The sequence below is a fragment of the Puma concolor genome, chromosome D3 (genome assembly GCF_028749965.1).
Source record: "Puma concolor isolate L17-30 chromosome D3, mPumCon1.1.hap2, whole genome shotgun sequence".
Lineage (NCBI taxonomy): Eukaryota > Metazoa > Chordata > Mammalia > Carnivora > Felidae > Puma > Puma concolor.
In genome coordinates, this window is record NC_141678.1 from 73,819,116 (window position 1) to 73,840,434 (window position 21,319).

Here is a 21,319-nt window from a genome sequence, read left to right on the forward strand (position 1 = left end):
ATGCTTAACTGACTGAGCCATCCAGGTGCCCCCATAACCCTCATTTTAAAGCTGTGTTTGATATTTACTGGACTTTAGCGCAACTATAAAAAAGAATTAAAAGATGGTTTTCCAAAACCCGTGTGTGATAGTCTCTAACATGGCCCCCACTCATCTCCACTTCCTGGTACTCACACACTTGTGGACTCCCCTTCCCCTGAGTCAGGCTGGATCTAGCGATTCACTTCTGATAAACTGAATATTCCAAAAGTGATGAGAGGTCACTTCCAAGATTAGGCTGCAGAAAGGCTTTGGCTCCTGACTTACTTGCTCCTTCTCTTGTTTTCTCCTAGACTCCTCACTGTGAGGAAAGCAAACGTCATGTTGTGAATAGCCCTGTGGAGCAGTCCCTATGTCAAGGAACTGAGGAAGGCTTCCAGCCTAGAGCCAGAAAGGAACTGAGGCCCTCAGTCCAACAAGCCCAGGAAGATCCAAATTCTGCCAACAACCATGGAAGTGAGCTTGGAAGTAGAGCTGCCGCCAGATAAGACCGAAGCCCCAGGTGACAGCTTGATTGCAGCTTTCTAAGAATCCTTGAGGCAGAGGCACCAGGCTGAGCTACACCTGGAATCCTGACCATGGGATAATAGTGTTAAGACACTAAGAAATGGGGTATGATGTTTTTGTGCATCAATAACTAGTACACAGTGTGTATAAATTTCACTTAAAATGTGAGTGTAAAAAGTCCCAATTTTTGTTTAGTTTTGCATGAAAGAATAAAATGCCTCTGATCAAAAATCTCCATAAAGCTTTAAAACAGCCCATTTGGAGCTACTCCTTGAATGGCTCTAGGTGTGGTAGAGCCACAATTGCACACAAATATCCAAGAAGTATCGTTGAATGAATAAATAACTTCCAAGGTTTCTTTGACGCATAGGTTGCTGTCTACACTTGTCCAGTATGTAAGACGCCAACAAGCTATAATATTTTTCTAAGAGTTTATTCCTCTAGTGTCACTGGCATTGACCTCACCTACTTCCCTCCTCGGTCTGTTTTTGAAAGCGCCTCTATTAGAATCATTACTTATTTTTTTTGTATTAAAAAAAACTTTTTTTAATGTTTACTTATTTTTGACAGACAGAGAGAGAGACAGAGCATGAGCGGGGGAGGAGTAAAGAGAGAGGGAGACACAGAATCTGAAGCAGGCTCCAGGCTCCGAGCTGTCAGCACAGAGCCTGACGTGGGATTCGAACTCACAGACCGCGAGATCATGACCTGAGCTGAAGTCGGACGCTCAACCGACTGAGCCACCCAGGCGTCCCTAGAATCATTACTTATTTAGACAATGAAAGCAGGGATTATCTTCCTGATAATTATTAAAATGAGTAGGACAAGGCATACCAGTTTTGTCTGATAGTAAAAAAATTGGATTGAGACAAAAGGTAATCAAATTTTAGTCAGATAAAAAAGAGCAAGAAATACAAAATGAAGAAAAAGTGGACTCCAAAAAAAAAAAGGAACGGAATAAAATTTGATTTCGATAACATACGGTGTGTTTGCATTAATGTGATATCATGAACAATGAATGAACAACTCTTAAGAATAAGGTTAAAAATGTCAGCCCACTACCCTCAGTGTAGTTATATCTGAAATAACAGGATCCTCAAAAATATCCTTAAAAGCAGCTTTCAGAAAACATTACATGTATCAGCAAGAGAAATGACTTGGGGAAAAAAACTTTATTTTATAGTGGCTTATTTAACGGAAAGGTGAAATGTTTGAAAGGCTGCAAAACACTACTGTTATCAAGGAAACACCAATCTGTTTTTATAGTAATTATTTCTTGATGTAGAAATCTCCTGTCTTAGTGAATTGTTCGCTTGGAAAGACTTTTTTTCCTGGTTGTCTTCAAGTTTGAAAATGATTAGGTGGTACATAATTGCTCTAATTTATTAATACCAAATTTAAACTAGTGACTTAATAATTTCTATTTCCTGATTACTATCAAGCAATGTTATAGCCAGTGAAGCAGCACTGAATTCTAGATATATCAATGCCATTGAATTCAAAACGTCTATAAATAGGAAACTGTACTCACAGATTTCCATGGAATCTTTTAGAAGCCTTGCTGGAAACAGTTATCTTTTTCTCAAAGGGGAATAAAAATCCAGAAATAAATTAGCTGTCAGATACAGAAAAAAAAAATGAAAAATAAAAACCAACAAACAAAAAGTAAAAATATATTTTTTTGGTTTGTAAAAGAAAAACATTTTAAAAAGTCTATATAATGAATTGCTTCTCATTAAAAAATAAACTCTTGAACCATATTTAACTTGTTTCCTTACTGAAGTCTTAACCACTTTCCAGCCTGATGTATCTTGATTGTATCCTAAAATTTCTTGAGCAGTTTCTTGGGCAAGTGTCTTATAGTCCATCTACCTGCAAAGTTGTAAAAACAGATGACTGGTAAGAATATAATCATACAAAACAATTTTAAAATGCTGTATTACATTTTAATACTATTTCTACAGTGCCTGTCACATAGTAATGAAGAATCATTACTTGTTTTTTAATTAAGTTTTTATTTAATAATTGCTAAATGCATGCACGCATGAATTCCTTCTTCTTTATTCATAGTTTTTCAAATAGAAAGTGTGGTATACTACGAAGAGCAGGCTTTGGACTGAAAGAGAACTCGGTCAAATTCTGTCTCTGCCACTAATTGTGAACCACATTATTTAACATTTCCGTTTTCCCATTTTCTGGGATAATAACTAAATGTTGAATTAATGTGAGGATTGAGATAATGCACTTAACTGTCCTACTCCATGCCTGGTACATAATAAGCATTCAATAAATCATTAGTATTTCCAAAGGCTTAATCATGCTTCCTTACTCCTGTAAAGCTGCATCATCTGATGATCAAGTGTTCTTGGAAATTAGTCTTTTTATTATTTATTCATGTATTTATTTAAAAAATTCTTTTTAATGTTTATTTATTTTTGAGAGAGAGAGAGACAGAGCACAAGCAGGGAGGGGCAGAGAGACAGGGAAACACAGAATCTGAAGCAGGCTCCAGGCTCTGAGCTGTCAGCACAGAGCCCGACACAGGGCTCAAACCCATGAATCATTAAGATCATGATCTGAGCCAAAGTCAGAGGCTCAAAAGACTGAGCCACCCAGGTGCTCCGGGAATTAGTCTTTTTAAAGTGAGGGCAGTGGCATTAAATGATCTGACTCTTGGTTTCCTCTCCAAAGGCAACTCCTACCTGCCTTCTCTCCCACTCAGCTTCAATCATATTGACTTGGCTGTTCCTCAAATACAACCAAGCATCTTCCTACCTCAGGGTCTTTGTACTTACTGTTCCCTCTGCTTGTAACATTCTTCCCAAATATGAATGACAGATTCCTCTTCATTGGTGTCTTGTTTAAATTTCACCTCTTCAGACAGGATCAAGTTCAAACCAGTTCAATATAAACATATTTACTAAATCCTTTACTAGGGATTAGGTACTGTGGTAGGTGTGGCAAAAACAGGTAAGATACTGTTTCTGCTCTGAATGGGTTCAGGAAACTGGAGTCTCATTGGTCCTTTGGCCCATCATCTAGTTTTCAGTTACGGGAAGCTGGTTGGTATGGTGGGAAGAAACACACAGCTGGATTCAAATCCTAACTTTGCCACTCACCACAAGCTACATTATTTTGAATAAACTGCTTAACCCTTAATTTCAATGTTTACATCTATAGATTGGGGATAGTAATACTTATCTCATGGAGTCATTATAAGGATTAAGTGAGTTAATATATGCCAACGTGATTGAAACAGTGTGGGGCTCCTTCTTGATGATCAGAAATACTAGTTTCTTTTCTTGAAATGACACATTTAAATCTACCTTTTAAAAAACTCTCCAAAGAGCTGCCTCAATAAGCCTTCTTAAAGTTTAATGATCAGAACCATGTCTTAATTAGCTCTCACCTAAAGGTCTAGGTTGGATCATAAACCCACCTTCTCTTATTTTGTTCTCCAGCAAGGCATAACACCTAGTTGACATCTATATTTGAACAGCTTTAGTAAACCATTACAGCTCCTTTTTCCTAGTAGACTTTCAGTTTCTTTACCTTTCCTAATAGATCTAGTCCAGAATTTTAATAATTATTGGGACTCTTCTCCAAATCCTTGTGGAGATCTCCATATCTCTTAACCTGTGAAGGAACAAAGAAGAATTATTTTGATCCATGAATTAGGTCAATATATTTGATCATTTCCTTAATATTTTCTCAGTGTTCTTTATTTTCACTTTATACCCTCATTAGGACACATTTGCTATATATGCCCATGATGAAAGAAAAAAGTAGTAAGAGAAGCGTTAATAATACTGTTTATGAAAGGAAACTTTAAGAAATTATTTTAAAGAAGGACTGGTTAAAAAGACATTCTGGTGGAATGTAAATAAAGATGTCTAACTTTTTAAGCTCATGCCATTAACAGTCCTTGGCTGGTTCCTGATCTGTGCTTGCCCCAGCATATATAACACAGTTCTTTATTTCCTATCAGCAACATACTTGATACTGACTGATTTAAAGAAGCACAGATTATTGGAACATAGCACTAGGGTGTAAACTCCTGCAGGGACTTTGACTTACTCATTTTCAAATCACTAGCACTTCCTGCCACAATAAACGTGTTTAATTGAACCACTCAATTGCATTTTATAGCTCGTGGACTTTTTCGTTTGCCAGGAAAAAAGGAAAGGTTAAGTTTAGTGGGCTACAGAGGGTGCAAAGAAGAAAACAAACAGCAGGACTACAGGGCCATTACCTTGTGATGTAACATCGGATGGACTGGAACATATTCCGGTGGAGTAATGGTCAAGGATATCTTCACCCACAGGGTCAGTGGAAAATAAACATAAACCAATATTGAGATGACATCTTTTTTTGGATACACCACTTGGTTGAAACTGGATTCTTCGCACCTCATATCCTGTCCCAGCCTCGTAGACAGAACCACGTATGTTGTTAGTGGTCTTTACATCTGTTTGTATATAATCTCCCTTTTTCTGGGCTGCCTGACTGGGTCCCCAATCCGTGCTGGGTCACTGACATTCTTCCCTGGGAATCAAGGTCCCCAAGGAATTTGTTAAATCCCATCCCTGACCAAACTCCCTCCTCCAATCTCGCATCTGCTCTATTGCGAGGGGCTGGCTGCAAGCCCAGAAGGACCGGGCTCAGGGATGGGATGCGGAAGGCACTGAGGAGGGAGGGAAGGAAGTGGTCCGGGGAGCTGCCCCTCCACCACCGGCGGAGATGGTGTCTTATCCTGGGAGGGGGTGCTCTGAAGGCGGGGAGGCCGAGACCAAACCGGCAGCCGCCAGCGCCCCCGAGTCTCCTTCCCCACCTCGTCCCCTCACACACTCCCGGGGAGCCAGCCGAGGGAAGTTCAGCCTATCATCTGCGCGGAGTAGCCGCAAAGAGTGGTGACCGAGGAGGGGCGGGCGTGCGGGGCAGCCGGAAGTAGCTGTCCGGAGTCAACCAACCACCCCCTCCGCCCCCCGCCCCCCACCCCCAGAAAGACGAGGACGAAGAAACTACACTTCCCGACGGTAAGTGCGACCTTACACCCTGCCGCGCCCCCTTTCCCCTGCGGCCTCCGCCCCTCACCCAGCTGCCCCGGGCGCCGAGCGACACGCATGCGCACCGCAAGCCAGCGCCATGTTGGATCAGTTTGAAAGCGAGCGCGGGCGTCGCGTTCCGCTGTGACGGCGGAGCTGGCTTCGAGCAAGCGGAGCCTGGGGCGGGGCGGTGTCCGGCTCGGGGATGCTGTATCGCGTCTCCCGTCCGGTAACAGGCGCAGGCTTTCGGTGGAGAGTTGTGGAAGTGTGCGGTTTTTTTTTTTTTTTTTTTATCTCTTTGGGAGACTTCGTCGGTGAGTTCGGCCCGAAAAGGGGCTGTAGTTTCGAGGGGCGCCCCATCCTTTGACGGCCCATGGGAGAAACCAGAGAAAGAGTGGCGTGGAGGGAAGAGGAGGACGTCTCCTGAGGGCGGGCGCGAGTGGACATTCCCCGTGGGAAGAGAACGTCTTTAGCGGGAGGCTCCCGAGCGGGGGAGAGTCGCGGAGCGTGACGGAGGGGCCCTGACGTGGGCTTCTGGAGACTCGAGGCGTCTATTGAAGAGGGCGGGGCGGAAGGGGGATTAGGCCTTAGGGGCTGTCACCTCGGAAAAACTCCGTCCGCCCCCGGTGGGGCTCACGCCTGCTGCCTAATCAATGACTTCTGGGTGGAAGTAGCTAAGTGAAGTGTTTGTCTGTGACCGCCGGGGGTGCTGGAATGCTGCACGGTGGGTGACTCCTAGGTAAAGGGCGGAAGGATTGAAGCCAGCGCGTCGAGAGGGGAAAAGATGCTCTCCCGCAGGGATGCCGGCGATCTTCGCTTTCCGGGTCCTTTAATTCTTGTCGTTTAGCTGTAGAATAAACAAAATTCGGTGTCAAAACATAAACCACAGAGCTGTTGTTTCTAGGAGTTCTTCATTGCGCGCGAGCTGTTCCTATTGGTTATTTAACAGTGAACATTCTTTTCTTGAATCAAAGGTAGTTGAAACTTGTTGCCATTCGTGTAACGTTTCATTCTTCGGAACGATGGATTTCCTTTTGGAGATAGGAACGGAAGTGTTTACGGAAGAGATGGTAAGATAATGGGATTTGCTTCCAAATAATCCTGTGGTGGAAGTGCGGAGAAGTGGGTGGATAGAAAGTTGGGGTGTGTGGGTGATTGTTTGAAGCAGGGTAATGGGTGCACGGGGGTTTATTAAAGTGTTAATTCTAGGTGGCTCAGTCGGTTGAGCATCCGACTTCGCTCAGGTCATGATCTCACGGTCCGTGAGTTCGAGCCCCGCATCGGGCTCTGGGCTGATGGCTCAGAGCCTGGAGCCTGTTTCCGATTCTGTGTCTCCCTCTCTCCCTGCCCCTCCCCCACTCGTGCTCTGTCTCAAAAATAAATATAAAAAAAAAACATTAAAAAAATAAATTCCGACTTCAGCCAGGTGATGATCTCGCGGTCCGTGATTTCGATCCCCGCGTCAGGCTCTGGGCTGATGGCTCGGAGCCTGGAGCCTGTTTCCGATTCTGTGTCTCCCTCTCTCTCTGCCCCTCCCCTGTTCATGCTCTGTCTCTCTCTGTCTCAAAAATAAATAAACGTTAAAGTGTTAATTCTACTTTTGTATACTTTGGGGAGCTCTCCCCAATAAGAATTCAATTGTGGCTTTTCTTTCTGCCCTCCTATGAACTAAAATAAATGTTGTTACCCACTTACTGAGAACTGTAATCCAACAGCTTTACCTTTTAGGGGTTCGTTTTTGTTTTTTATTTCAAGTTTTTATTTAAATTCTAATTGTTTAACATATGGTAAGTTGGTTTCAGGTGTAGAATTTAGTGTTTCATCACTAACATATACACCCAGTGATCGTCACAGCAAGTACCTTCCTTAATTTTTTTTTTTTAATGTTTATTTTTGAGAGAGAGAGAGGGACAGACAGATACAGATCGCGAGCAGGGGAGGGCACAGAGAGGCAGAGACAGAATCTGAAGCAGGCTCCAGGGCCTGAGCTGTCAGCACAGAGCCCGACCCGGGGCTCGAACTCTCCAGCTGTGAGATCATGATCTGAGCTGAAGTCGGAGGCTTAACCGACTGAGCCACCCACACCCCACAAGTACCCTCCTTAAGGGTATCACCCATTTAGCCCATTCCCTGCCCACCTCCCTGCATCAAACCTGTTTGTTCTCTGTACTTAAGAGTCTCTTATGGTTTGGTTTCCTCTCTCCTTTTTTGGTCCCTTCTCCTGTGTTCGAGTGTTTTGTTTCTTAAATTTCACATATGAGTGAAATTGTATGGGGTTTGTCTTTCTCTGACTTATTTCGTTGGAATAAGGGAGAAAATGTTGGGTCAAGCCATATTTACTTGAGAAAATGTAAACATCATTAGTGAAAGCGGTAAAGAAAGAGCACAGCTGACTTAGGCTAGCCATTCTTTGGAGGCATAACAACATCACAGTATTCGGGGAAATCAAAGAGGCTAATTAACCGTTATCTTCTGTTCTGTGGCTGCAAAGGCAGATGCATGCTCTAAAGCTGAGGCAGGATGCTGTTTTACTCTTCTTTAAATGGAAAACTTTCAATATTTTAAAGTCAAATTTGATAGTTATTAAGATTACATTAAAAGTTGTTCTAACTTAAACATTCCCCAAATTATAGCCCAAAGTTGAACATATTAACTTTATAACATTATAACATGTGTAAAGTCCTAGACATTAATCTTTCCTTTTTAGTACAGAAAAAAAATCCATTTCCACTGATTTAATTTTTAAGAGTATCATATCGTACTGAAGTAACACCTGTTTGTTACTTTTTAGTTTTTCAAATGATCCTATTTGAAATAGATGCTATTATTACTATTCTAAGATGAGTATGTTGTCAATTTCCAAATTATCTAAGTCTCTTTTAAAAGAAAGGTAGGTTGAATCTGTGTAACATAAGAAGTGAAAATGGTAAGTGTATTGCCAAAAATGAAGGTGAGAAAATGATTAACAATAACGATATTATCTTAGGAAAAGAGCATGTTGCTAGCTCAATAAAGTTGTGGTTTATTTCTTTATAATAAATACTGTTAATTACTTTGTTCTTAGTTTTTTTTCCGAGGAAAGGGCTGGCTAAAGTTACATATTGGCATTTACAACATTAAAAGTGGATATTCTGTTCTTGCTTCTTGTTTCTAATACCTCATTTGATGCCTTTAAAAATTTACTGAGCACCTACTATCTGCAGTGTATAATAGTAGGCTTATGAATTGAAAAATAGTCTGTATAGGGGAGTGTTAGGTATTGTGATGTCATAGAATCTATTCCCATAAGAAAAGACTGCTCATCAGTAGTTTTTAGGACTTTGAAATAGTGAGTACTCTTCTCTTGGTACTGTTCTCAGATAATTATGTGTACACAATTCCAGGCACATAGTAGGTACTCAATAAATGTTTTCTAAATCAATGATGAAGGAATTCACAATAATTATAATAATAGAAAATCAATGTGTATTGCCTAAAAATTATAGAAATGGATTTTATTCTTTAAAGAAGATTATAAAAAGTTTACAAATTTAGTAATTTCTCTCTATATGGCTATTATTCCCTTTAATGGAACCTTAACCTATTGTTTTTGTATTACAGTTTTTAAGAGAAATGAATAGAAATAACCCATTTTGAGGAAGCCATGGCAAAATCAATTACAAAACACAGAGTTTGTTCTCGGGAATCTTCAGTATCTTCTCTGCTAGCAAGCTGCAGCCTGAGTGGTAGCAATTCCTCTAACTCGGATGGCTCTTTTCAATATAAGGATAAACTGTATAGTTCTGCCTCTCAGGCTTTACAGGCCTATATTGATGATTTTGATTTAAGCCAGATGTATCCTGGTGCAAACACTGGAAAGATTAACAACAATAGGTGTTCTGCTCATATGCCAGAATTCTGCAACTATATTTGTAAACCAAACAATGGTATGCTTTTATTTTGTGTGTGTGTGTTTCCCCCCACTGATTTAAAGCATTTGAAAGATGTGTTGTAGCCTTGAAAAACTAGACACTCTTTTTTTTTTCCTTTGGGGTAAAAATGACTTATGTAATATGGAGGTCTGGATATTTTTCTTAAATAATTCTGTAATTCTCTGGTTCTCAAGAATTTTCAGCTAAGATCTTCTTGTGACCTTGGAGGGGAAGCTGATGAATGTGACTAATAATAGCAGGTGGTTGATCCTAAACCCTTAAGCCATTTTATTTTAGCATAATGGAAAGAGCATTGACATGGTGGTTCTAGGTTTCATTAACTAGCTTGATGACTTCAGATAAATCTCAGTCTTTCTGAATTTATACTTGATCAATCCCAGTTGATGTGATAAGACTCTGTCTGTCTTCCTGATCTGTATTCTATAGGACAATAATATAAGATGTTAAGAGTTTTTCCTTGATGCAGTTCCCATGAAGACAACTTTAGAAAATGCATCTATTGATAACCCAGTTAACACTTTACTGAAGACTTATGGAATAGCCCTAGTATGGAAAAATTTTTCATTCAACTCTTAGAAGTATGTGAGCAATATATATTCCAGAAGACTGTTAGGACAGCTGTTCTTTTTGTTTTTTTAAAAAATTTTTTTTTTTTTTTAACGTTTATTTATTTTTTTGGGACAGAGAGAGACCGAGCATGAACGGGGGAGGGGCAGAGAGAGAGGGAGACACAGAATCAGAAACAGGCTCCAGGCTCTGAGCCATCAGCCCAGAGCCCGACGCGGGGCTCGAACTCACAGACCGCGAGATCGTGACCTGGCTGAAGTCGGACGCTTAACCGACTGCGCCACCCAGGCGCCCCAGACAGCTGTTCTTTTTGTGTTAATGCTGTTGCAGGCTTAATTGGCAGAAAGCAAATTATTTTTCCACATAGTTTAATAGCATATTTTTCTTCTATGTTGCAGCCAGTGTCGAGTGACTAATAATAATATGAGTGTATTAGTGCACTGGATAGGTCTAGATGAAAAAAGGTTAAACGGTAAATAAAGAACAAGGGAAAATTTACAGGTTGGAGAAAAAAATGTACAACTTAGTTAAAACAGATTGAAGAGATGTGAGAAAACACATTGTATTTCATCAACGTATACTGTTTATACTTTTAATCAAACTTAAGATAAAGGGAAGCAGCAAAAATGACAAATTCTTAATTCTCATTTACTGTTAATGTAATGAAGTATTGTTGTATGTGATTGTGGGAAATAAACAGAACTATGCTTTGTTTTTCAGCTTTTGAAAATGTTGATCACAAAAAAAGCTCCTTGTCCTTATCCTGTAGAAGAGAGACTGTTAATGACATAGACTCCATTAGCCTAACAACTGATGATCTATTAAAACTTCCAGCAGATGGATCATTTTCTTTTGCTTATGTTGGATCAAATCATCGAATTAGCAAGAAAAAGAAGAAATGCATTGGAAGACTGAGTTCATCAGATACTGAGAAGAATAAAAATTTTCAAGAACCCTCCACTCCCATGTGCAAGGATAACTTAGTTACTCCCGTTGTATACACAAATATAAATGGAAAGCAATGTGGTAGGCTGAAAAACCCAAAACTTGTGAGTAAGACTAATAAATGCGTTTCTGAACCATCTTTACCTTTTTCCAAGAAATTGTCTTTCGAGGACAGTTCAGAACACAATCTTGAAAAGAATTACCCAAGATGGCTCACTAGCCAGAAATCGGACCTGAATGTTTCAGGGATAACTAGTATACCTGATTTCACCTACCCAGTGTGGCTCCACCATCAAGACTTGCTACCTGATACAAATAGTCAAAGGATATATAAAATATTTAAAGAAGATCGGTGTTCCCCTAGACATAGTTACCAGGCACAAAGAACTTCTCGACTTATGAATAAATTAGATTGTTTTGAATATTCTTTTGAACCCTCAAACATTTCAGATTCCTTGAATGATGATAAAGGATTGATTAATGAATGTAAATGTGATTCTCAACACAGCCAGTGTCAATGTGAGAATCCAGTTCTCCCAGGACAAACCAAAAAGCCATTCAGTGGTAATTGTTTTGTTTTATTTTTAAGAACCAAAGAAAGTGCTATAAATTTGACCTAACGTCTAGGAGCTTTTATGTTACATTCTTGATGTAATGAACAGATGATAAATCTTGAACACCTAATTGGCTTCATTTATATATCATTTTGTGCCTAGAAAATGTTTCTTCTCCCCTTTTTTCCTTTGAAATGTCATTAAAAAATTTGTTACAGATGTGTGTATATTCTAAATTATCTGAACTCTTACTTGTTTGTTGTCTTTGAGATTTTGTTGTGCTCTGCATTTACTTTTTTTCTTGAATTAATTTAATCTTTTAAATTAGGTGACAAAATTGAATTGCTTATCCTGAAGGCCAAGAGAAATCTAGAGCATTGTGTTGAAGAGTTACCGAAGTCTAAGAAAAAGGATGATAGTCCTTGTTCATTAGATAAACTTGAAGCAGAAAGATCATGGGAAAATATCCCTGTTACTTTGTACGTAAGTTACAATGGAAAAAGTTTTTAGTTCTCCAAGTGAAAAATGTCATGTGAACAGTTAATTTATTTTATTTATTTATTTAAAAATTTTTTTTCAATGTTTGTTTATTTTTGAGAGAGACAGCCACAACAGGGGACATGCACAGAGAGAGAGGGAGACACAGAATCTGAACCAGGCTCCAGGCTCTGAGTTGTCAGCACAGAGCCGGATGTGGGTCTTGAACTCACGAGCTGTGAAATCATGACCTGAGCTGAAGTCAGATGCTTAACTGACTGAGCCACCCAGGTGCCCCAGTTAGTTTATTTTTTACATAACTCTGTGATAATTGACAATTATAGTGACATGTTAATTCTATAGAATGTTGCCTTTGTGTTTTTTCTTTGAATTGCATTTTTCACTTGTTACCACAGGATGGTGTAATGTTGCATGACCTTAGGCACATTATACACCTTTTGTCTTCTTTATGTGTTTTTTTGTTACACTGTAAAATACTGATTTTACTGGTGAAAAATCACAACCAAAAGCAACCTGTTTTGCAGGTGGAAGAGTGCTATGAAATTCTTGTTTTCTTTTTAAGTTTTTTCTCCCTCTGTATTCTTTTCTGTATGTGGAGTTACGCAGTTATCCATTTTTTTCATTTACATTTTATTTTGTCTTAGTCGTTATTTTCCTTAAACAGTGGTGGTGTTTTGGTATGGTCTATTGTAATACATTTTTGTAGTTTCTAATACTGTTTTTATTTGTGTGCTTAACCTTGTTACAACATGGTTTCTCAGAATAATTTAAACTGTTTACATCGATACCTATGAATGTGGGTGTGGAGTAAGAATTGAGCTTAGGTAGGAAAGCTTTTTTCCTTAGTGATATTATTGTCTGAACTCGTAAGAAATGCATTCTTGGTAACCCTATATCCTGCCTTACGCTCTGATGATTTATTATCTTCTGTTGTCTAAACTTTCATTCTGTCATACTCTGTTATAGACAGTCTGTTAATTGCTGGATCCATTTTTTGATCACTTCTCAGTTGAACATCTTATTTTTTTTTAATATGGACACTTACTATAATTCTGGTTTGGAATTGTAGCTCTGTTACTTTTTTTGTCTTTGCTGACACGTTATACAAGTTAAACTGCTTTGTACAAGACCTTATATAAATTCTCTACTTGGGGCTGTTGTGAGGATTCATTTGATTAGAGAATATAAGGTACTTAGGACAATTTCTGACTTAGGAGCTGTCTTGTAAATTGTTACTAGTGGTGATAATTATCCAGAATATTTTTTTTTCCTCATTTAGCTTCATTTCTCAATTGTTGCTTCCATAGTATCTTTATTTTTTGAAACTTGGGTTAATAATTAGCTCACTTAATTCTTAAACTTTTTTTCTAATTTCTTATTTTCTTGTCAGTTGGTCTTGGTAATTGTGAAGTACCATAGCTATAATACTTTACTTTCAATTGCAACCAACAAGAATGGGTGAGCAAATAGTATCAGAGGTGTTTAAGAATAAAATTTTTGAATGCTTTTAGTGTATTATGTAATTAGATACTATAATTTATGCTTGTATAATTATTATTATAATCGTTGGTTTGGCCCAGTACCTTGCATATAGAAGTTGACTTCTGGAAGATTGAATTCATATTGTGATGGGTATGTTTGTGCATAAAATGAATGATGGATTGTCAGAAGGAATAGACCTGACCTTAGTATGGTGTTGACAAATTATTGTCAATCTACCATCAAAACAAAAATTGACTAGGAAGTAGTCAAGGTAGTATACTGAAAGGTAGAACACAACCACAATCAGATAACTGCTTTTTTTTTTTTTATTTGTTTAACATTTTTATAAGGGAAAATTTCCAAGAAATACAAAAGTAGAAGAATAGTATAATGAATTCTTATGTATCCCACAACCATCTTCAGTAATCTGGTAAATGCTTTTTGATGGTGGTAGATGGATGTGCAAACTCCTTTGGTAAAGAATGTAAGAAAAGACTACATGGGAGTAAGAAAAACCTCCTAGTAAGTTACAAATCAAAGGAGTCAATAATGAAGTGCTGCTAATTATTAAGAAAAAATTAGAATTGTGACATTTATATGTTAGGGAGAGATTCTTAGGTATCTGATTACTTGAGTTAGAAACACATTTTATGTTGATATATAAATAAGAAAGAATGACTTTGTTCTCTGTGACTAATAGAATTTGTTTTGGGAGAATTCTGACTTTTGCTGGGGTTGCCCTACTGTCCCTTGAAACATCAAGAAAGAAACTAATATTTATTGTGCCAGGTACATAGAGTTAATTTATGCAATACTTCTGTGAGATAAGTGGGACTACTAATGTAAAACTGAAGTTTAGGTAAATAAATTATATAAAGTCACATAGTGAGTGGCATTGAGGTTTGAACTCAGGAGTTTTAATTTCACAATTGATCTTTTTCCTACTATAATCTGTCCTCTTTATTAATGCCAGTTCTGGAGGGCAGGACCTGTTGCTTTGACGTGGAAGAGCATGTAACATCCCAGTAGAAACTCATATATTTGTGGAGGTTTTTATTATCATTGGGTAACTGTTTATTTGGAAAAATGTACTGCTTATTTCACACAAATGAGCTTTTGGAGTGTAGCCATAGTTCAAGGCTTATTTGTTTGAGGACTAATGTTTTTACTTGATAGTTTTTTCTTAAAGCTTTAAAGGAGAGGGACACCTGGGTGGCTCAGTCGGTTAAGCCTCTGACTTCAGCTCAGGTCACAATCTCACAGTTCAGGAGTTGGAGCCCCTTGTTTGGCTCTGTCCTGGCAGCTCATACCCTGGAGCCTGCTTCGGATTCTGTGTCTCCCTCTTTCTCTGCTCCTCCCCTGCTCACACTTGTTGGTGCGCACGTGCTCTCTGTCCCTCTTTCTCTCTCTCAAAAATAAATAAGCTTAAAAAATATATATTAAAAAAAAAAAGCTCTAAAGGAGAAACAAGGAGATAGGTAGGGTGAGATTCTAATATCAGTTTAGGGAGATAGGGAATCACCAAGAAAAATCCATATGAATTGTATTCCCATTGGTTGTTTCTTGGTGATTATTTGTATTTAAATGATAACCATTCAGTTATACACTAATTTTTATAAATTGGGAACTTAATTACTTTCTTGTATCCTTAAATCCTATTTAGCAAATCTCCTGTTCCTGTTAACTCTGATGATAATCCTCAACAAACTTCAAGGGCAAAGTGTACTAAAGGGTTCCTCGAAGATTTTTTAAATAATGATAATCAGGTGGGTGAAATTAAATCTTTTTAACTTGTTAAAAGAGGATTTTTTTTAACTTATTAAAAGGATTTATGACTACTATACAGATTTTAATTTCTGAGTTGTTGAAAAACAAACAAAAAAAAGATTCAAATCCCCTCTTCCTCAACATAAATGCATAAAAGCATCACTCCTAGAATTATTCATAATTTTATTTTAGTATTTTAAAGTAGAGGGACCTGGGATTGAATGCTACAGAGAGCTTAAATTATGTTTTTGTTTGTTTGTTTGTTTTTGGTTTTTTTGGAAAATGTATAAAGCATACCATTATAAAGTAAGTTATATTTTCCCATAGGATGGTTGATTATTGAGAGTTGTGTTTCTAACTAAAAAAAAATTATAGACCTCTTTAATTAAAGAAAATTTTTTTATTGTTTATTTTTGAGAAAGAGAGGGAGGAGAGAGGGAGAGAGGAGCAGAGAGAGGGAGACACAATTTGAAGCAGGCTCCAGGCTCTGAGCTGTCAGCCCAGAGCCCGACGTGGGGTTTGAGCCCACAAACTATGAAATCATGGCCTGAGCTAAAGTCAGATGCTTAACTGACTAAGCCACCCAGGGGCCACATAAATCTCTATAATTTAAAATAGGAAAATTATTACCCAATTTTGCAAAATCAACATATGTGCATGTTGCATGTAACCCCACAATAAAAAATAATGTGTATGTATGCACGTAAGGAATTATATATAATTTGACATAGAAATACAGCCATGGGTGTTAAATATTGAAACCATACTTTTGGGATCTTAAAATCTGGAAGATTTGGCAGGTTGAACACTCAAAAATTAACTGAAAAATTTAATAAACTGAGTTCCTTCGATGAAATTTACTAGAGAAAGTAGAGACTTTCATAATATGTTTGATCTTAGAACTTTGTGTAAGATACTATAGCAGATGTTGGGTAAGTGAAGCTTAATTATTAAATATTTATTTGATAAATATTTGAGGGCCAAGCACTTCTTTAGGAACTGTCTCCCCAGTAGTGAATAAGAGGGAGGAAATCCTTGTGTCTTGGATTTTTTATTCCACTTGGAGAGACAAACTAAACAAATACATAGTATGTGACATATAAGGGAGTACTGTAAGTATTATAAAGAAACATTAGTTGGGATAGGAAAATACAGGTACAATTTTAGATAGGGTAGCTAGGAATGATCTCTCTGTTGAGGTGATACTTGAGCAAAAATCTAAAATGAGTGAATAAGCCAGATATTCCTGAGGAAATAACTTTACATGTAAAAGTAATAGTAATTGCAGAAACCCCAAGGCAGAATTGTATTTGGTATGTTTAAGAAATATCAGACTCTAGTAGTGTAGCTCAGTCAGAATGAACAAGAGAAGGATGGTAAGATGGAGAGATAACCAGGAACCAGATCATGTAGCGTCTTACAAGTGATGGAATGAAGATTTTTATGTTTTATTTAGGTGAGATGAGAAGTCACTGGAGTGTTTTGAGTGGAAGCGTGAAATGATCAGATCTACATTCTAAAATATAAAATGGCAGCTACATGGAGCATAGACTTAAAAGGAGCTGGTGAAGGAGCAGGGAACCTAGTTAGGAGAATTTTTCAGTCTTTTGGGATAGGATTGGCTTAGGGTGGGTCCATTGGACGTAGTTAGGAATGGGTAGACTTGGCATATATTTTGAAGATAGACCTAGTAGGATGGAGATAGAATTCAAAGAATGAATTTAAGATGTTTGAGCCAAGCAGCTAAAAGATTGGGTGATGCCATTTACTTAGGTAAAAAGCACTAGTAGAAGAACAAATTTGTAGAAATTCTTTTAAGTTTGAGATGAATGAATGTTAAATACTAATCAGTGGTCCCTTTTCCCCTGCCAGTACACACACAATCTCACTACCAGGGTGTTTTTGTTTTGTTTTTAATAATTTGAGATGCACCCAAAATTCCTGTCACCATTCTTTCAGCTTCCCTAATGCTATCATCTCACATACTGTAGTATAATGATCACAGACAGGGAATTAACTTAGGTATATTTTGTTATCTAAACTATAGACCTTACTCTAATTTCACTAGTTTCTCTACCAGTGTCCTATTCCAGGATTCAACATTGCATTTAATTGTCATGATTCCTTTTAAAATAGTCTTAAAAAAATTTTTTTTTAAATATTTATTTTTGAGAGAGAGCATGAGCAGGGGAGGGGCAGAGAGAAAGACACACAGAATCTGAAGCAGGCTCCAGGCTCTGAGCTGTCAGCACAGAGCCTGATGTGGGGCTTGAACTCACAAACCATGAGATCATGACCTGAACCGAAGTCAGATGTCTAACTGAGCCATCCAGTTGCCCCCAATTGTCAGTTTTCATTAATCTGCATCAGTCTGTGGTAGTTCCTCAGTCTTCCCTTGTCTGTCATGATCTTGACACTTTTGAAGAGTACTGGTTGGTTATTTTGTTGATAGTTCCTCAGTTTGGGTTTGTCTGACGTTTTCTCATCAGAATGAGGTTATGCATTTTGGCAAGAATGCAATAGGAATCATGCTATGCCCTTCTCAGTGCATCATATCAGAGGGTTCATGTTACATTGATATCATTGATTTGTTTCTGATATGTGTCTTAGTTGGGCTACTTTAATAAATATGCCATAGACATGGTGGCTTAAACAACACACATTTATTTCTGTTGGCTGAGCAGTCCAAGATCAAGGTGTCTGGTGAGGTCCTGCTTCCCAGGATGCCATCTTCTCCACATAATTTCCCATGGCAGAGAACAGGGAGGAAGCAAGCCCTCTTGTGTCTCTTGGATCAGGGCACTGATCGCATTCATGAAGGCTCCACCCTTATGACCTAATTACTTCACTAAAGTCCTTTCTCCAAATACCATCACATTGGGATTAGACTTCAACATAAGAATTGTAGGGGAACACAAACATTCAGTCCATAGCAATATGTTAATAATATATTAATATACACAATTATGTTAATACTTGTGATGTTAACCTTGAACACTTGGTGTCTACTGACTGTCTCTTTAGTAAAATTACAGTTTCCCCTTGTAATTAATAAATGTTGGAGATATTTTGAGACTGTGCACACATGCACATCTATATTTCTGTATTTGTATATGTGTCATAGTTTATATGTATGCATAAAATCGTGAGTTTATACTTACACCTTTGACTCCAGTTCAGTCCTGCATGGCTTGTTTTAGCCTTTCTTGTTACTTATTTGTAACTTCTTTCTCCACTGGTAAGAATCCTATTATTATCCATAGTCTCTTAACTATTCGTTCATTCTTAGCATACATATAGTTTGACAATTGCTAATCCATATCCCTGTAAGGAACAAATTTACTAACTAGATCACATTATTTATGTATAGTTCTTTTTATTTTTAGCCTTACAATATCCAGTCAAATTACTGTTTTCCAAAGTTACCTTGGTTAATTATTTTCTTCCCAACCCTTTGGTGTGTTCATGTTGTTCAATTGTAATACTGTTAGGTTGTTAATTTTTATTGTACTTACTGGGTTTAAACCACATTCTATTTGGTTTAAATTGTTTTTTGAATATGTGAAACATTACTATAGTTCTGAGAGAGCTATACAATAAAGATATACTCCAAGACATTCACTCAAGTTTTAATGACGAGTCTCAGGACAAATTCTATCAGACATACCAACATTTATTAAATATTCATTAGTGAATTGCACAAATAGTTTATATAATCTGTTTCATAATTTTCTTTTTGGAACTCTGATCACTAGTTTGCATGAAAAATCCACTCCAGGCTTTTGTAACCCTTATGGTTGGCATCAGGCAACTAGAAAAAAAATTTTTTTTAATGTTTATTTTTTTAAGGCAGTGGCTGAATGCACGTAACTTAGAGATAATGCCTCAGGTCTGTTTATAAGAGTCAGGAGGATAAGGCTAATTGAATCCTTAATCCTTGTTTATTTTTCTTTATTTTTATCACTTTTTAAAATATTTGTTTATTTTTGAGAGACAGTGCATGAGCAGGTGTGAACATGAGTGAGGGAGGGGCAAAGGAGGGGGAACAGAGGATCTGAAGCAGGCTCCAGGCTCTACACTGATAGCAGAGAGCCTGATGTGGGGCTTTCAAACTTATGAACTGTGAGATCTTGACCTGAGCCAAAGATGGAAGCTTAACCGAGCCACCCAGGTGTCCCTATTTTTCTTTATTTTTTAAATTTTGGTGAAATATGTGTAACATAATATTTACTATTTTAACCATTTTTAAGTGTACAGTTCTATGCAGTAAGTACCTTCACATTGTTGTGCAGCCATCACCACTGTCCATGTGTAGAACTTCTTCATCTTCCCCAACTGAAACTATACTCATTAAATACTAACTCCCCGTTCCTCTTTTGCCCCGCCTCTGGCTAGCACCATTCTGCTTTCTGTTTCTATGAATTTGACTACTCTAGGAACCTTACGTGTTTTATTAGTCGGCTGTGATAACAAAATACTTTAGGCTGGGTGGCTTAAACAGTAGAAATTTATTTCTCACAGTTCTGCAGTTTGGGGAATCTAAGATCAAGGTTCTAGCTGGATCTCAGATCAAAGTGCTAGCTGATTCTGTTCGTGGTGAAGGCTCTCTTCCTTGCTTGTAGGCAGCTGCTTTCTCACAGTGTCCTTCCATGGCCTTTCCTTGAGCTGTCAGGTGTCTTTTATTAGAAGGACACTAATCCTGTGGTATGTGGGCCCTACCCGTATGACCTCATTTAACCTTAATTACTTCCTTATGGCCCTATCTCCAAATATAGCTGCATTTGAGGTTAGGGCTTCAACATGAATTTTTGTTGGGAGGGGTACAGTTCAGTCCATGGCATCATGTAAGAACCATACAGTATCTGTCTTTTGGTGACTGGCTTATTTCCCTTAACCTAATGTCTTCAAGGTTCATCCATGTTGTATGATATGTCAAAATTTCCTTCCTTTCTTAGACTGAATAATACTTCATTGTATGCACCATGTTTTGTTTACCCATTCATCTTTGATGGATACTTGGGTTGTTTCCACTTTTTGGCTATTGTGAATAATGCTGCTATAAATATGGGTGTATAAATAATTTGTTTTGAGTCTGTACTTTTATTTCTTCTACCTATATAGGCAGAAGGGGATCATAGGGTAATTCTGTGTTTAATTTTTTGAAGAATTGCCATACTGTTTTCCACAGCAGCTGCACCATTTTACATTTCTATATCCCATTTCTTATACTCTGTTCATGTAGTTGTGGAGAGCGTGCTTAACTTTGAACCTCTTCACTAATGAGATTCTATTTCTAATATTCTTGTGCTTGTCAACATCTTCCTCTAGACTTGAAGTTTATTTTTTTTTTTAATTTTTTTTTTCAACGTTTATTTATTTTTGGGACAGAGAGAGACAGAGCATGAACAGGGGAGGGGCAGAGAAAGGGAGACATAGAATCGGAAACAGGCTCCAGGCTCTGAGCCATCAGCCCAGAGCCTGACGCGGGGCTCGAACTCACAGACCGCGAGATCGTGACCTGGCTGAAGCTGGACGCTTAACCGACTGCGCCACCCAGGCGCCCCTAGACTTGAAGTTTAAATAGTATGTCAGTTATATTGTCTATACTGAAATATATTATTATGTGGTAGCTACCAGGACACAGCAGCTCATTTGAAAGATATAAAAATAATAGGTTGGTAAGAAGACTTGAAAAAAAGTTTTAAAAAATATCCCTTATGGATTCTCTTAAAAGAATCCTGATCATGTTATTTAGTGCTGCTGCCTTCTTTGGATGCAGGTAAGATCAGTTGATAATTGAGGTGTGAGTGTTTTTTTACATAGCAAGGAATGTGTGACCAATGAGTAAGTGAAAAACTAGCATTCTCTGTGTGAAAACATTTAAAAGTGTTTAGAGAATGCTGTATTTGAAATTCTGGTTCTTGTTCAGCTAATAACTAGCTTTATTTACATACCCGAGAAAGAGCATGTTGGCCTACCTGAG

The 21,319-nt window shown here is 38.0% G+C and overlaps 2 protein-coding genes and 1 long non-coding RNA gene across 7 annotated transcripts in view; 2 read left to right on the forward strand and 1 right to left on the reverse strand.

Annotated features, from left to right (window-relative positions):
* Window positions 1-2,861, forward strand: part of LOC147575631 (uncharacterized) — a 12,940-nt gene extending 10,079 nt beyond the window's left edge. The window contains exon 3 of the long non-coding RNA XR_015242574.1: window positions 333-2,861. This is a non-coding gene — a long non-coding RNA (uncharacterized LOC147575631). The remainder of the gene's footprint in view (window positions 1-332) is intronic.
* Window positions 1-5,767, reverse strand: part of STARD6 (StAR related lipid transfer domain containing 6) — a 24,617-nt gene extending 18,850 nt beyond the window's left edge. The window contains exons 1-5 of one of the 5 annotated variants that reach the window (XM_086683022.1): window positions 5,678-5,767; window positions 4,799-4,858; window positions 4,099-4,182; window positions 2,325-2,418; window positions 2,078-2,127 (exon numbers count right to left, since the gene is read on the reverse strand). In XM_086683022.1, coding sequence (XP_086539148.1) covers window positions 2,078-2,127; window positions 2,325-2,414 — 140 coding nt within the window. In that variant the 5' untranslated portion in view covers window positions 2,415-2,418; window positions 4,099-4,182; window positions 4,799-4,858; window positions 5,678-5,767. Of the gene's footprint in view, window positions 1-2,077; window positions 2,128-2,324; window positions 2,419-3,341; window positions 4,078-4,098; window positions 4,183-4,798; window positions 5,532-5,640 lie in introns of those variants that run through there. The other 4 variants (XM_086683023.1, XM_086683024.1, XM_086683021.1 and 1 more) reach the window with 4 other exon arrangements.
* CD3H18orf54 (chromosome D3 C18orf54 homolog) overlaps window positions 5,763-21,319 on the forward strand; it is a 27,419-nt gene continuing 11,862 nt past the window's right edge. The window contains exons 1-6 of the mRNA XM_086683019.1: window positions 5,763-5,905; window positions 6,566-6,661; window positions 9,192-9,517; window positions 10,811-11,599; window positions 11,918-12,068; window positions 15,233-15,335. Coding sequence (XP_086539145.1) covers window positions 9,235-9,517; window positions 10,811-11,599; window positions 11,918-12,068; window positions 15,233-15,335 — 1,326 coding nt within the window. The 5' untranslated portion in view covers window positions 5,763-5,905; window positions 6,566-6,661; window positions 9,192-9,234. The remainder of the gene's footprint in view (window positions 5,906-6,565; window positions 6,662-9,191; window positions 9,518-10,810; window positions 11,600-11,917; window positions 12,069-15,232; window positions 15,336-21,319) is intronic.